The 14,887-nt window shown below is 44.3% G+C and overlaps 1 protein-coding gene across 1 annotated transcript in view; it reads right to left on the bottom strand.

Annotated features, from left to right (window-relative positions):
* TDRD9 (tudor domain containing 9) overlaps positions 1–11,179 on the bottom strand; it is a 63,821-nt gene extending 52,642 nt beyond the window's left edge. Inside the window, exons 1-5 of the mRNA XM_044436672.1 lie at positions 11,042–11,179; positions 9,922–10,044; positions 9,314–9,394; positions 7,614–7,781; positions 1,679–1,782 (exon numbers count right to left, since the gene is read on the bottom strand). Coding sequence (XP_044292607.1) covers positions 1,679–1,782; positions 7,614–7,781; positions 9,314–9,394; positions 9,922–10,044; positions 11,042–11,164 — 599 coding nt within the window. The 5' untranslated portion in view covers positions 11,165–11,179. The remainder of the gene's footprint in view (positions 1–1,678; positions 1,783–7,613; positions 7,782–9,313; positions 9,395–9,921; positions 10,045–11,041) is intronic.
* Between the last annotated feature and the right edge of the window lie 3,708 nt (positions 11,180–14,887).

Genomic DNA, 14,887 nt, shown 5'->3' with positions numbered 1-14,887 from the left:
CTGCACTCTGAACTAACACGGACATTAAGTATCAAAGCCAGATAAGATGAAAAAGAATGTACTGGGTTTTGCCTATTTATGTACAATGCATTTTTTCTTCAAACTTTCTATTTTTTAATGATTATTTCATTCACAATGCTCCCCTTGCCGTGACACACACAGATACAATCTTGCCTGCAGCTAAGAAAGCAAAATTTTCATTTGATATCGCTTGGCAAGTCACTCATATACAGTTGTCCTTGTGAATATTTTAAATACAATACTTCTTGAAAGAAAATCTGCAAAGCCCAAGCACAGATTAATCTCAGCAGAATTTGGAGAAGCTCTGCATAATAGACAAGAAAAGGACACAAAGTGCTGAGACATCTCTTGGAATGGGAAAAGGTAGACTGAGTTTGCATCTCCTAATTAGTATTTTACACCCTGATTTAGATTTGGACAGAGCAGGCATATACCATTATGCTGAAGGATGGTGGAGAGGATGAAGAGATATTATTGCTATGCGAATGAAATGGCTGCCGTATTCTTTATCCGTGCAGCCTGAGAAGGGAGGGGAAAAACAAGCAGAAAATCTCCAAATGGTGCAAACCTGATAGAACTGCCTCCATCATCTACTGAAACACTGTCAAAGCTGATGGATCAAGCTGCCCAGGCTGGAGAAAGCCAATTAATTCAGGCTAGGGAACCCTCTGGAGCAGATGTGGGCAAGCAATAAACAGAAAGCTAGGAAAGGCCTGTTGGCTACCGCTGAAACTCTGGAACAAATCAATGTAGATGTTTCCAGACATGAGACATTGCAAATTACTTTTCACATTTCAGGGAGTGTGACAAGTTCCATTTAGATGCCAGGAAGTACTTCCTGACAGTTAGGAGCCCGAGGGTGTGGAATGGGCTTCCACGAGAGGTCGTTGAGGCCCCAGCGGTGTGGGTGTTCAAAGATAGGCTGGACTTGCACATGGTGGGCATGTCGTGAGCGGAGCCGGCTGGAGCCGGGGGTCAGACTGGATGGCCTGGGAGATCCCTTCTGACTCTTTCTGTTTCTGAGTTTTGGGTGCGTGGAGAAACAACAGTGCCGCTACTCCTGCCATTCAAGAAGCGTACCTTTGTAAAATAGTTTTTACATTTACACTAGCAGTACTTTTCATTTATGCATCACTGGATGGGCTTGGAAAATAAAAACATAGCAAAAAAGTTTTGGAGCATTTAAAAAAAAAAATGTATGTTGCTACAATGGCACTCACAGCAAAAGAAATAGTGAATGGGTTCTAGAATTATTGTGCCTGCCTTGTTTACCTGGAATATCACCATAGTCATCAAAATGATCCCTCTGCAAAAAGCTGGAGTAAAAAGGCTAAAGGGATCAACTACAGAAATGGCTCATAATTTTAAAGAGGTTGCGCAGGGAGTAGTTTTCCAGAGAGATAGAAGAACCATGGGGAGAAAAAGAGTAGAACAGCAATCTGATGAGGACATTATCAAGATGCGCCATGGAAAACATTAGGGAAAATATGATGGCAAATCCAAAATAATCATGTAGTATGGGATAAACCTCAAGTGCCTGCTTCCTTCCACCCTGAACCTGTGTTTCGGCACACAAACAATTCAGACAAGCCATTCTTCTTCCGCTCGTTCTTCAGAAGTGCAAATCCTCAGGCAATGAAGACGAACAGCATCTTACCCACTCTCCTTCAACTCTAGCTTGTCAAACCACCGGATCAGAGCAACTGCAGTTTTGTACATTTCTGGATGGATTACTGGTTCCTCAAAAACTTGTGCAGGAATCTAGAGAGAGGAGAGTGAAAAATAAATCCGTGATGAACATCCTAGCTCTTTACAGAATGTCACAGCTGGCAGGAAGGGCTGGACTGAATGGACTCAGAAGTGACCTGGATCCCCCGTAAAGGGAAAGGTCAGAGATGAGGAAGGATGGGGGAGAGGGTAGCAGTATGGGGTGAAAAGGAGGGTTTCCGGTTCCTTGTGTTTGAGTGACTCTGGACTGTCTATGCATCTCAATAAACCTCCAAGCTGCGCACAGGTATTTCGCCTTTGCATCTCTCTCAGCCCCCATAGTTCTCCTGTGCAATGGGTATTTTCATTGTGATTTGTGGGGTAAATATGCGACTTGATGTTTGGCTCTCAGAATACAATGATGCCTTGCATTTGTTCATGGGTCAAGTTCATTTTCTTTTACCCTTACAGTTGTCTTCTGAGCAATGTTTTGTGACTGGACATGTCCACCATGGTAGCCACATTGGCCCTTCCTCCTCCAGAACAGCCATTTTGTGAGAGTGCCCACAACTCTCTCCAATAATTCCAAATGTCCCCTCTGGCCCAAAAATGTTGGCAGCGGTGACAACACAGGCATCCCCACCATCACCCTGCCTACTTCCTTTCCCTAGATAGCTGATCAAACTTCAAGACAGAGTTTTGACTTGCAGACATCTGCCATTTTTATTTTCTAAGAATGCCTTTGGGGCATACTTAGAGGAATTTCTGGAAATAAAGATAGCACTGGTGGCTGACATGTTGTTTTCCAGCAGGTCAACCTCCAAGTTTAGAACACAAACGAACAAACCTAATATTTTAAAAAATCAGGATATGGTACATGTGGACACCAAGAAAGCTGCATGCAGGCAGAGTGGTGTCTATGGACACCATGTCAGAAGCCTCAGTGATAAAGACAGAACTTGCAATTTCTGCAAAGAGAGTGTTGTCACCCTTGGTTAAAGACCGAATTAAGAGCACGCAAGTTGCAGATGGTTCAAATTAATTTTCCCTGTTTAAATAAAGTACACTTCAAAGTGTTTGTTTCATATTATGTATTGGTCTTATGATATAAAAAACAAACTCTGCAAACATATTTGCATGTTTATGGTCAGCTTAAACAAATGGTGAAAATTGGGGTGGGCAACAGAGCTATACTAACTACAGCTGATGGGAGATGAAGGACAAAGCATCTGGAAGGCCACAAGTTGGCCTCCTCTAGTGTAAACAGAAACAAACCTGCACAAGTGCTATGCAAGATGTCCTAAACAGAGGTTTATACATAAAATAGGTTATCTTCCAGGCAAACACAAAACCCTTGTACTAAGTCACCATTAAGGCAAGGCTTGTGCAAGTGTATACATTTTCGGTAAGTAATGTTAATCCTGAGGCAGTGATTGTGGAAAGTTTGGATGGGTTGTAGAGTTTTCTTTTCATGTTTTTAAGAAGGGCTGCAAAGTGCTTGTCTCCGCCAAGGATTTTTCCATTCCTCTATGTCGGATTGTAGAGCTATCAGTTTGTGATTCTCTGCTTCAGTAGCTTTCAGTGCACATCTTTTCACCTTGTTGAAGCCTCTCTTTGCTATCCCTGAAACTGACAGAGCTGCCATGGGGTTTTATCAGGAAAGGCTGCAATTTGACCAAGACATGAGTCCACACAGGTTAATGTAGCTTGTCAGAAGTGACCCATTCAAATCAAGATCATTTCTAACAAAGACAACTTTGGCCAATAATACAGATTTCTTAGGAGCCTACTTGAAGAAGTAGCAAGTATATTTTAACCATGTTCTTGCCTTAAAATACTCCAAAGTATCTCTCTCCTCTAACAAAGGCAACTACTAAATTGCCTCTGAGAAGATCAACAGCCGTCTATACAAAGCAAAGCAAATACATTTTTAAAAGACATGTCAAAGCTCTCTCGTAACAAGAGAATATAAAGAAGAATGTTTAGCCTAAGTGGGCAAACTGCATGATGGCGTTTCTGGCTCACTTTTTTCCTCTTGCAAGGAATACAAAACGGTTTACTTGGTCCCAGACCCCTCCATTTAATCCTCTTAATAACCCTGCGAAGTAAGTTAGAGTGAGAGCATTGTATATTAATTCTGATTTGACCACGTGAATAATTTTAGGTACTTTTTTATGAAAAGCAATCCAGACATTTTATAACATAAATTCCTCCCATATTTCTCTAACGGGACTGTCTCACCTTCATAAAGGAGATGCTCAAAGTAGCATTTGGGAATACAGCCATACTAGCCCACTCGTAACAAACTGAAACTCACTGACGTGTTAGAGTCAGTATATTATAGTGGTTAGAGCCCTGGACTAGGACTCGATCCCCACTTAGCCATAACTTTGGGCCACTCAGAGAAACTCAGCCTCTTCTACTTCATGTCATGAGAATAAAATTGAGAATAGGAGAAGGACCTTACAAGCCAGGTTGGATTTCCTGCAGGGGGAAAAAGACAGGCTATATCTGTAATAACAACTACCAAGCAATCGAACAGTTTGCTCTAATTCGGAGATGACTTGAAGGCACATCACAACCACAGCCAATGGAGCAAGAGGTCTGGCTCGCTATCTCCCCTCTCTGAACCTCTTCTGCCCTCTTCAACATCATCCCATCCCCCTCCTCACCAACTATGCTGACTTAATAAGCTGGACCTGCAGCCATAGCTCTCTACAAGTTGCCTCCAGGCCAGCTCCTGAGACATCTCAGCAGCTGATGCTCAAAGCATCACGGAAGCCTGCAGCTTAGGAAGAGGTGAAACTCGTAAGGGGATGCTTCATGGACTCCTAAATTTTTTTTAGAAAAGATAACATTTACTCAAGATTCAGATATCAAAAAGTGATGCTTCAAGGCAGAAGCAGAAGTAGGATTTATGGAGAAATTTCCTTTGCTGGAACACTGCTCAGTAATTGGAGACGGCAGGTTTTCCTTGAGTGGCTTCTGACCTACTTAGTAATCCTTCTTGGGTGCAAAGCGATTTGAACCAAGACAGACCATGATCTATTTTGATGTGAAATCATAAAACCATCGATCTGGAAAGGACCAGACTGAAGCAGGGAGGCCACGACGCTGGCAAAAGACCACCATCGCCACCCTATCCGAAAGAGATCTGAGAGCTGCTGCAATCAGTTCAGGAAAATATTGTCAACTAGATTGGCCCTTGCTAATTTCAGATGCATGATATTCAGAGGACTTGCACAGCTTTTTCATGAAGCTACCAGTTGTGAAATTACTTTCAGACAGATTCTCGCATTTTTTATTCCAAGATTTGTTCATTTTGAAATTTAATCTTAAGGGGGAAGCAGGGGGGAGATTCACAGCTTCTGAACTGATGGAAACCAGAAAATTCAATTGAAATTAGGGTTGAGATGAAAACAGGGGAAGCAGAAGTTGCCAAGCTTCAGAAACAAGTTTTGAGGTCTTCCATACAAAAAGAAGGCAGTAAACAGAACAGTGACTTGGCTTTTTGATTTTGTCAACCAGCTAAGAAGCACTGTGAGGTCGTGAGACCTTTGGGCCGGTTACACAGACCTTCCTATCGCAGGGCTCCAAGTTATGAGCAGTTGCCCCAAGCAGAGTTGCCGACTTCTAACTTGGATTTCCTTTCATTGCCACAACATACACCTGCGTGAATGCCGGCCCTCTCTGTGGTCCTGCATGCAAGAGCGACAACTGAAAAGCACTCCACAGCCAGCTCCCCAGTTCCCGTTTCTCAGCACCGGATTCTGGAGATGCACCACTGCCTCTGTATAGCATCAGGCTTCAAGCCATTGTGTACTTAGTGTATGGAAAGTTAGTAGTTAGTACTAAAAATGGTTAGTAGCATTAGCTTCCCTAGATGAAATAGAGCACACTCTCTGTCACAGGGTTACTGCAACATTTGTATTTTAAAACGGCAAAACCATCATCATCCAGTCAGAAAACACAGCTTTGTGCCTTCTCTCCCTCGATTATATCCACAAGTTGGGTTTTTTTTGTTCTGGAGTTGCCCTTAAGATACAACACACGATTGCCTGTACCACTGCATTTTTTCCTCCCTACTAAACAAAGAGAAGAGTGCAGCCAGGCAGGGAGAGGAGGAGGAAGGGGGAAATACAGTAGCAAGCTGTAAACAAAAATGTTGAGGCTTATAGCTTTGTAGTCTTAAAGAAGCAGAAAAAGTCAAGAATCTAGAGCAACCCCTCTTCTATTCATAAAGCCGTCAAGGTTGAAAGGGGCGACAGGCTAAGCAGTGCGTTGTAGTGTTTTGGGTGCTGGACTGGGACTCAAGAAATCCAGGTTCTAGTCCCCAAAACTCACTAGGTGACATTGGGCCAAATGCACGACTCTCAGCATGACCTACCTCACAGGCTTGTTTTGAGTATAAAATGGAGAAAAAGACCACCTTTCCTGCTAGCGGGGGGAAAAGGTAGGATGTAACTGTAATCATTAGTGAATACTAAGAGGAAGCCTTTCAGATGTGCTAGACTACAGCCCCCATCATCCCCAGCCAGCACATGCATTGGGTGTTGTAGTCCATTAGAACACCAGGCACAGGAATGTAATGATTGTGCATCCAGCAAATCTGGCCTGGTAGGGAGGGACTGCCTAGCAACTTCCTGGCTTTCTAAGTGGCCTCCCTCACACGCATCAGCTATTACATAATCTTCCATCTGAGCTGTCTGTGAGTGCTGACACATCACGGACACATCTATGAATGCTGACAGGCCATTGTTATTACAGGAGAGATATTTTTGTTCCTTAGCATAGCAAGACCTCAGTGACTGAAGGAGCCCATTCGCTTCCCTTTGCTCATTGTCAGATCTGCCTAGCATGTGTAGAGCCAATTACTCATCTCATCTCCTACTGCCCTCTCCCCACTCCAAAAAATTATGTCCAAAACTATTAATCTGTTCTTCAGTAAGATTCAGCCATTAGTACATGTTACACTGACAGTGCAGACCTTTAACCAGCTTTAAAATAAGGATGTTTTCAAAAGTGCAAGGCTTGACTGATTCTCCATGGGATGACAGAAAGTGCTTGCATTATCTCAAGAGTGAGGCCATGACATGATGGCCATTCCAAACAGAGATACTCTGTACTCTGTGACGATGTTAACAGTCTGTTCACACCTATGGCATTTGTGTTACAGGTAAAACAGGTCCCCCCCCCCCCCGCACCCATGATCTCAAGGTCTTTTCTCCCTGCAAAGACTCTGCTTTTTGTGGCTGCAATCCTTTATCTATGCCCTTTGGATTGCATCTGAAATATATCTCTGTTGAGCCCCAGTCCTCAGGCGTTCCAGTATGTGGCAGAAGAGTTAGATGAAAATGACACACAGGCTACTTCTGCGGGGTTGGTCAACTGGTCTCTTATTGAGGATTCTCCTGGCCAGAAGACACAGTTTTATAATAATCTGGAAAAGTCTCCAGCAGAACTTCCCCAGTTCAGTCAGCTCCTCCAAAGGAAATGGAGCTGACCATATTGCAAATTCTTGACAGCCTAGGCCTTGGCTTCCTGCTTAAGCAACACCTTCCCATTGTCCACTCAGTAGAACCCCTTGGAGCTCTGTAAGCATCAAGGGAGCACAGAATGGGACAGCAACAGGGTTGAGAAGAACGGCAGAAATGAAGCAGCCAGCAGGGTCCAAAAATGTGTACATGGGTGTAATATCACAAAAGGAGAAAACAGATGACTAAGTGATGTACTCCAGCCTTCATACCTGCTGAAGTTTTTACGCTTTTGCTAGATGCAGGACAGAAGGAAAATTTAAGAATTTTAAGACAGTTTGCTTATTTTCAATGCCACCCTAAGTATTTTAGATGCCCATTTTAACAAAAATGTTGACTTGTTTTCCATACCCTAATATGACTGATAATAGACTTCAGCTCATCCAGGTAATATTCTTCAATAGTATGGGGTTTGCCTTCCACTTCAAACACATACACTGGATAAAGTCTGTTGCGAATGGGAACTGCAAAATAGTGGGCAAATTCTTGGCAGCTGATTGTTGCAGACATCAGAATTACCTATTGAAAGGAACAGCATACAAACAATTTTAGAAGCCACTGAACGTGACTTATTACCATGCAAGTAAAACACAAAAGTAGAATGATTTATATCCATGGCCAGATTAATGGACAGGCTCAAGTCAGCGTGAAATGATCAGTTGGAAGGACAGGGAGAGAAGACAGAAAAAGAACTGAAAGAGTGAGAGGGACCAGAGTTAGTTAACAGCACAATCCTGAGCTTGTTTGACAAAAAAGAGTTCTACAAGTTCCAGCATTCCCCAGGAAGCACGCAAGTTCAGACAACATGATAATCCACATGTTGATTCACACTCCCCCATGGTCCACCCTTGAGTGGGGAACATTAAGTCTTCTGAACCCACTGTTTCTTGTTGATTGCAAGGGCTTTAAGTTGCTTACCTTGTTTGCCTTGGCTTTCACATGCTGGGGGGGGGGGGGGGCTTTTTCAGACCAGGTCCAGTTTCTTTAGCAGGAAAGCAGAAACATACTGCCAAAGCAGTTCCCCATGTATTAATGACCCCACCCACTTCACTATTATCTGTGCTTCTCCACAGTTCTCCAAGCCTCTTTCTGTATCATGTGCATGAAATTATTTGTACTGCCCAAAAGCCAAAGGTCTCTAAGCAGTTCATAACATTTAAAAACATGAAACGATAAAGTGCAATATAAAAGTTTAAAACCATGGTGCAAAATCAAAATGAATAGCACCTAGTTGCAATGCAAAGTTTTAGAATACAGTACAGACACGGAATGCCCATGGGCATCTTATGGAAGGCCACCATTGCCTTTGGGCTCTTCCACCCTGGCAAAAAATAAACAAAATATTTAGGTGAATAATTTTATTCACCTAAGTGTGGCACTTCAGACAGAGAGGAAAGGTAGCTGGAGCACCACCAGGAGACATCGTACCCTGGCGGATCCAGTCGCCTCCACTCCCCTCTCCTGGAACACTCTGTCCACCTCTTCTCCAAACTCTACCTCATGATCTCAGAGAAGCAGCCAGGATGGTCCTTTCCTCATCAGCTGTAAGGCACGAAGGGGGATCTTAGTGCAGACATCCAGCTGCAAGGTCAGAATCTCTGCAAGGTCAGAATCCAAAGACTCCTATGGCCTTCTAGATGTTGCCAATGGGCCACAGGAATGCTCTGCCCCAAATTTAGAACAAAAACTGAAAAACCAGGGGCTGGTTCCACAGAAGTTCCTCCATGGGTTGGATCAGGAACCACAATGGGTGGGAACTGTTTTGCAGGCTTGAAGTTCCTCACCCCTAATCTACATACTGCAGCTTTCTCCGAGGATCCTTGGTGCACAAAATTTTTTGCCACAGCTCTTTCAGCATGGGTCCTTTGTTTCTGTATGCTCACTGCCAAGTTCTATTCTGGCCCTGTTGTGAGGCTGAAAGGCTGTTTGGAAAGCCATGACAGTTGCTATCTGCAAAATACTGGGGATTAGTCTCCCACCAATGAATGATAGCAAGTCATTTTATTTATTTATTTATTTAGCAAACATCTCAACTGCCAGTTCTAATTTACCTTCACAAATCGTGAATTGGTGCGCAACAGTTTCCGGACCACCAAAAGCAAGAAATCCATCTCTTCAGTACGTTCATGCACCTAAAAATAATCAGATGTCAGGACCGCACAAAAAATAAGCTTATTTTACAGATGTCTATTTGGGCTCTGAGATTAACATTTTTGATCTCTTCACCATATTTAGAGAGGAGTTTGGGCGTGTGCTGTAGATTTCCACACTTCCAAATTTCCCAACTGTCCTTTCTTCCTTGCTGCTAACCAGGGTGAAGAATTAACATTAGCAGAACTCAAGGCAGTCTGCAGATAAGGTTAGATGAGGTTAGAGGCTAGTTTGCAACTCCTGATTTAAAAGTAACCATGGTAAGTTGTCCCATCTGGGCCATTTAATGCTGTGCTACCGCTTCCGAAAAGCTCAGGGAACATTCATGCTCAATAAAGAGGGAAACAGGAGGGAATTCTGGATCTCTTCACCAAGGTGGAAGAAAGAGGTTGGAAGAGGTGCTCCAATAGGTGCCGTGGTCCTAAACTGTGTAAAACCTTATATATTAAAACCTCTAGGTTAGTTGACACGCGACTGCAGTGTGCTCTTTCATCACCCCCAGGCTTACTTCATCTATGAAGATGTGGGTGAACTCTGAGAGGCTTTTGGCTCCAACTATTTTCTGAAGGAGAACGCCAGTTGTCACATAAATGAGTTTTGTGTCTTTGGTTGCAATCTTTTCTAAGCCAACCTGAAAAACATCACACACATCTCAGGATAAAGCAGTCGCATTTACTTCAACGGTATTTACACAACGTTATGAATACTGTGAAATGCTGCGATATATTCAAGTATCACCACCACCACCTTTTCTTCTTCTTGCAAGAAGCCCAAGGCAGCTTCCACAGTCCTTTCTCTTCTATTCCATTCTATCCTCACGACAACAGTGAGGTAGGCTAGGCTCGGAGTCAGCAACTGACCCAAAGTCACCCAGTGAGCTTCATGGCTGAATGGGGATTAAAACCCAGGTCATCCAAGTCACAGTCAAACATACTAACCACTACGTGCCACTATGGCCCACTGGCTGGCGAATTTTATTTATTTCATTTATGTCATTTTTATACTGCCCAATAGCCTGAAGGCTCTCTAGGCAGGTAACAAAGTAAAAAAAACATAAAAACAAACAACATATCCCAATAAGGCAATAAACCAACAAAAACCCACTAAAACAGCCAGTAAAACAGCATCCCCACTGCCACCATAACCAAATTGGAGCACAGGTGAAGCAGTAATATAAAAGACAGCATTAAAACTAGAATTTGTCTGTTAAAATACCTGGGGAATTTAAAAAAAAAAGGGTTTCATCTGGCATCAAAAAGAAAAAGAGTACAGGTGCCAGGAATACATCCTTGGGGAACTGATTGCATAAATGGGGTGCCACCTGAACACTAAGGGTTTACTATTAAGAATATGATTAATGATTAAATTTTTAAAAACCCAAATTTAGCCGAAAGGTTGATCTGTAAAGAAGCACACCCATTAAGCTCCTGGCTCTGAGCAGCTGCTTGGCCCTCAACTGACCATCACCAACAAGAACCTGCCCTGGAACAGAAATGTGTTCAGAAGAGCAGGCAACAAGAAATCAAATTAGGATTCTTTCTGAGGACTCTGGAAATTAGCCAAGAAACAGCACAGGTGACACTTCAACAGCATCCTCTACTCAAACCCTGTGGAAGAGACTACCATACCTGGTAGCCCACCAGTTCGCCCAGAGGCCAGGACCGCTCCTTGCTGATCCACCTTGCAATGCTACTGGCCCCGATCTTCCTCGGCTGAGTAACAACGATGTTGCAGTAGATGGAGTGCTGCATACAGTGATCCAGGACATACTGGGGAACCTGAGTGCTTTTGCCGCTCCCAGTAGATCCATGTACAATGATCACCGAGTTCCTTTCTATCAAGGAAATTAACTGCATGTAAAAGAATTCAGGAAGAAAATTAGAACTGCATCATATCAGAAGGATGATGGACCACCATTTTAATTTCTCTACTTTTGTCCTATTTGACTACTTTCAGTTGGTTCTCTTTGCTCACCCAGAGACTGAGTCAGAGCATGGGTTAAAGCAAGTTTGTCTTCTGTCCCCCATCCTATATTATTCTCAACCCTTTGGGAATCCCAGAAAGCCGCCTCTGTTCCCCCAACGCCTGACCTCAACCACAATGGATGGGTTCCTGACCTTTGTGCAGTACCAATTCTAAAAGGTTGAAAGGGCTACTTTCAGGCTTAGTTACAAGCAAGTGCGTGTTTCAAGCTAAAATAGGTTAGCATGCCTGCCCCCACTAATCCGTGCAATGCAGCCCCTGAGAACTAAGCATGGTCTTGTGGTGGAAAGAGATTCCCCACCCCAGCTTTCGGTTTTCCATATGGCCTTCTCTTATCTTATCAGTTCTCATTATTCCCCTGTCTGTAACATTCACTCATTCAACTCCAACATCTTCAGTTGCCCCAAGTTTCCTGTCCTCTTCATGACCCTACCCAGTCTGCTTATATGCCCCACATGAATAGAACCGCTTTCCGGAAATCTATATCTGCAGTGGGGAGCTTGGGACCCTGTGGGTTTTGTTGGTTTTACCATCCATTAGTGGAAAGTGCTATTAAATGATAGTACACTGGAGAGTTATGCTGAGAGGCCAAGTCATCAGTCTGGCTGCCACATCCTAAATAATGCTCCAATTAAGCAGGCAGCCTAACTCTTTGGAAGAACTCAACCTGGAAACTACCAAAGTATAAATAATTGTGGCAACACAGTTTCCCATGATAGGAGTGCAGCTGGCACACCAAGCAGAGTTGAAGAAAAGGACCTTGTGCCCCTTCCCATCACCTGAGCATCTTGAGTAAGGGTCAGTTTTAGCAGCAACCAAAGGGTGAACCTGTTCCTTAAAAGGAAAGGAACACAAGCCATGGCCTGGGGAGGGGGCTGCAACTGCCCCTAAGGTCTTAGCTACAGCCCCCAAGGATTCTTTAGTCCCTGCTCCACACCACTGAATTCATTCCTCTCTTTTCTCTTTGAAAGAGCAAGCTGTATAAGGATTGCTGGGGGGATGAGAGGACAGACAGCAATCCTCATACAGACTGTTCTTTCACCACTGCTGCTACTAGGGGGGAAGAGCAATGTTTACCAGGATCACTGGGAGGGGAATGCATGCACTGGTAGCACCCAACTCCTTAAGTCAGCATCAAATGCCGCCTCTGGAGGTGAAAGGCCGTGCACCCCTGAATAAGAGGAATGCAGGCACTATCCAGAAAAGCAGGTTGCTTACCTGTAACTGATGTTCTTCGAGTGGCCATCTGTGCATTCACACATATGGGTGCTGTGCCTGCGCAGTGCCTAGGCTGGAAGATTAGAAAGCTAACGGTTTTTGGCAGGAAAAAGCTCCGCTCCCTTACCCCACAGAGTGGAGCATCCGCCATTTTACTCAGTCTTGAAGACCGACATTCGCCCCCTAGTAGGCAATGACAGTACTACAACAAGCAACATCAGTACCGTAAAATTAGTACAGGACCGATATAAAAGAACAAGCCCACTCACCAACACCATGTGGGGCCGGCGGGTGGGTTGTGTGAATGCACAGATGGCCACTCGAAGAACATCAGTTACAGATAAGCAACCTGCTTTTCTTCGTCGTGGCCTCTGTGCATCACACATATGGGTGATTAGCAAGCTTACCAGACTCGGAGGAGGGAGATGTTGTCACTGAAGAATGGCAGAGAGCATTGCTCTGCCAAAACAACAGTCCTGTCTGGCGCGCACATCAAGCTGATAATGCTTGGCGAAAGTACACGGAGCAGCCCAGGTCGCGGCCCTGCAAATATCTTGAATTGGGACACCTGCAGCAAAAGCCAACGAAGTCGCTATTGCTCGCGTAGAATGGCCCCTCGGGAGTGTAGGTAAGTCCATTCTTGCCAACTGGTAGGCCAACACTATGGTCTGTACAATCCATTTAGATAATCGCTGAGAGGAGACTAGAGAACCTTTGTCATTATCAGTATATTTAATGAAAAGTCTGTTAGAATTCCGAAAGGATTCTGTGCAAGATCTGTAAAAAGCAAGGCAGCGCTGAACATCAAGTGTATGGAGAGAGCGTTCAATCGGAGTCGATGGAGATGGAAAGAATGCGGGCAAGACGATATCCTGATTCAAATGAAACAATGTTGCTACCTTAGGAAGAAACGCTGAGTCCATTCGAAGAACCACCTTTTCTTTGTGGAAATTCAAAAATGATGGGTCTATGCATAGAGCACAAAGTTCACTGGCCCTTCTGGCTGAAGTAAACGCAACAAGGAAGGCAGTTTTCCATGATACAAGACGCAGATCCACCGTCGCCAGAGGTTCAAAGGGTGGCTTTGTTAGCGCTTGGAGTACAACAGAAAGGCTCCAAGTCGGCATGACCAGGCGAATTGACGAGTGTAAATTTAGTAGTCCTTTAAGAAAATGATGAATCAGAGGTTGCAAAAAAACCGATGAGCCTTGTATGGTACCACAGAAACGTGAGATAGCAGCCGTGTAAACCTTTATAGACGAAGGCTTAAGTCCCAAATGGTGAAGTTCGAACAGAAATTGTAGAATGTTCTCAACGGATGCCGATTCTGGAGAAAAAGAATGACGGTTGGCAAAGGAGGAAAATCTTTTCCATTTTGCTGAGTAAGACCGGCGTGTGGAAGGTCTTACTGCAGATTCAAGAATCGCCTGGATAACAAGACGTAAAAACGTTGGTCCCGAGACTGCTTCTGTTGGCGCCGAAGGAGGAGTCGGTTGCGTATGCAGTTGAGGAGAGGATTTCATGGATCGATATGGTAACGGAACCGATAGAGAGACCGAATCTAGCAAATGCTCCATGCTGTCAGTTTGAGCGAAGCTAGGTCCGGGTGTCGGATTGCTCCGTTGCACTGCATCAACAAGTGAGGAACCGGTGGAAGTCGACAGAAAACACCTTTGGACTGAAGGAGGAGAGCAGTGAACCAGGGTTGCCTCGACCACCATGGGGCTATCAAAATCCCTGTAGCATTGTCCTGGACAATCTTCGATACCGCCTTCATCAGAAGGGGAATCGGAGGAAACATGTAGAAAAACAGGTTGCTCCAATCGACCATGAGGGCATCTCCCCTCGAGTCCTGTCCGATATCAGCTCTGGAGCAAAACCATTCGCATACCCCGTCCGTTCGGGTAGCGAACAAGTCTATGTCCGGGTATCCCCACAACTGGAATAGTTTGTTGCAAATCATCCGGTCCAACTCCCACTCGTGGGTCGTTGACATCTGCCTGCTCAGTGTATCCGTTTCTACGTTGTTGATCCGTGCAAGGTGCACCGCCAGTAGCATTATGTCCCTTGGGATGCACCAATCCCAGATCTGCATTGACAATCGGGCCAAGAGCGGAGACCTCGTTCTGCCTTGTTTGTTGACGCAGAAGACAGCAGCCACGTTGTCGGACGCAATCTGCACAACTTGGCTATGTATAACGGTTTCAAGAGATTTGAGAGCGTTGAAAATCACTAGAAGCTCAAGGAAATTGATGTGTCTCCCCGTTTCTTGT

This window comes from Varanus komodoensis, unplaced genomic scaffold (assembly GCF_004798865.1).
Source record: "Varanus komodoensis strain SLA01 unplaced genomic scaffold, ASM479886v1 scaffold3, whole genome shotgun sequence".
NCBI classification, from domain to species: domain Eukaryota; kingdom Metazoa; phylum Chordata; class Lepidosauria; order Squamata; family Varanidae; genus Varanus; species Varanus komodoensis.
The sequence above is the reverse complement of the archived record's forward strand: the minus strand, read 5'-3'. Positions and strand labels throughout refer to the sequence as shown.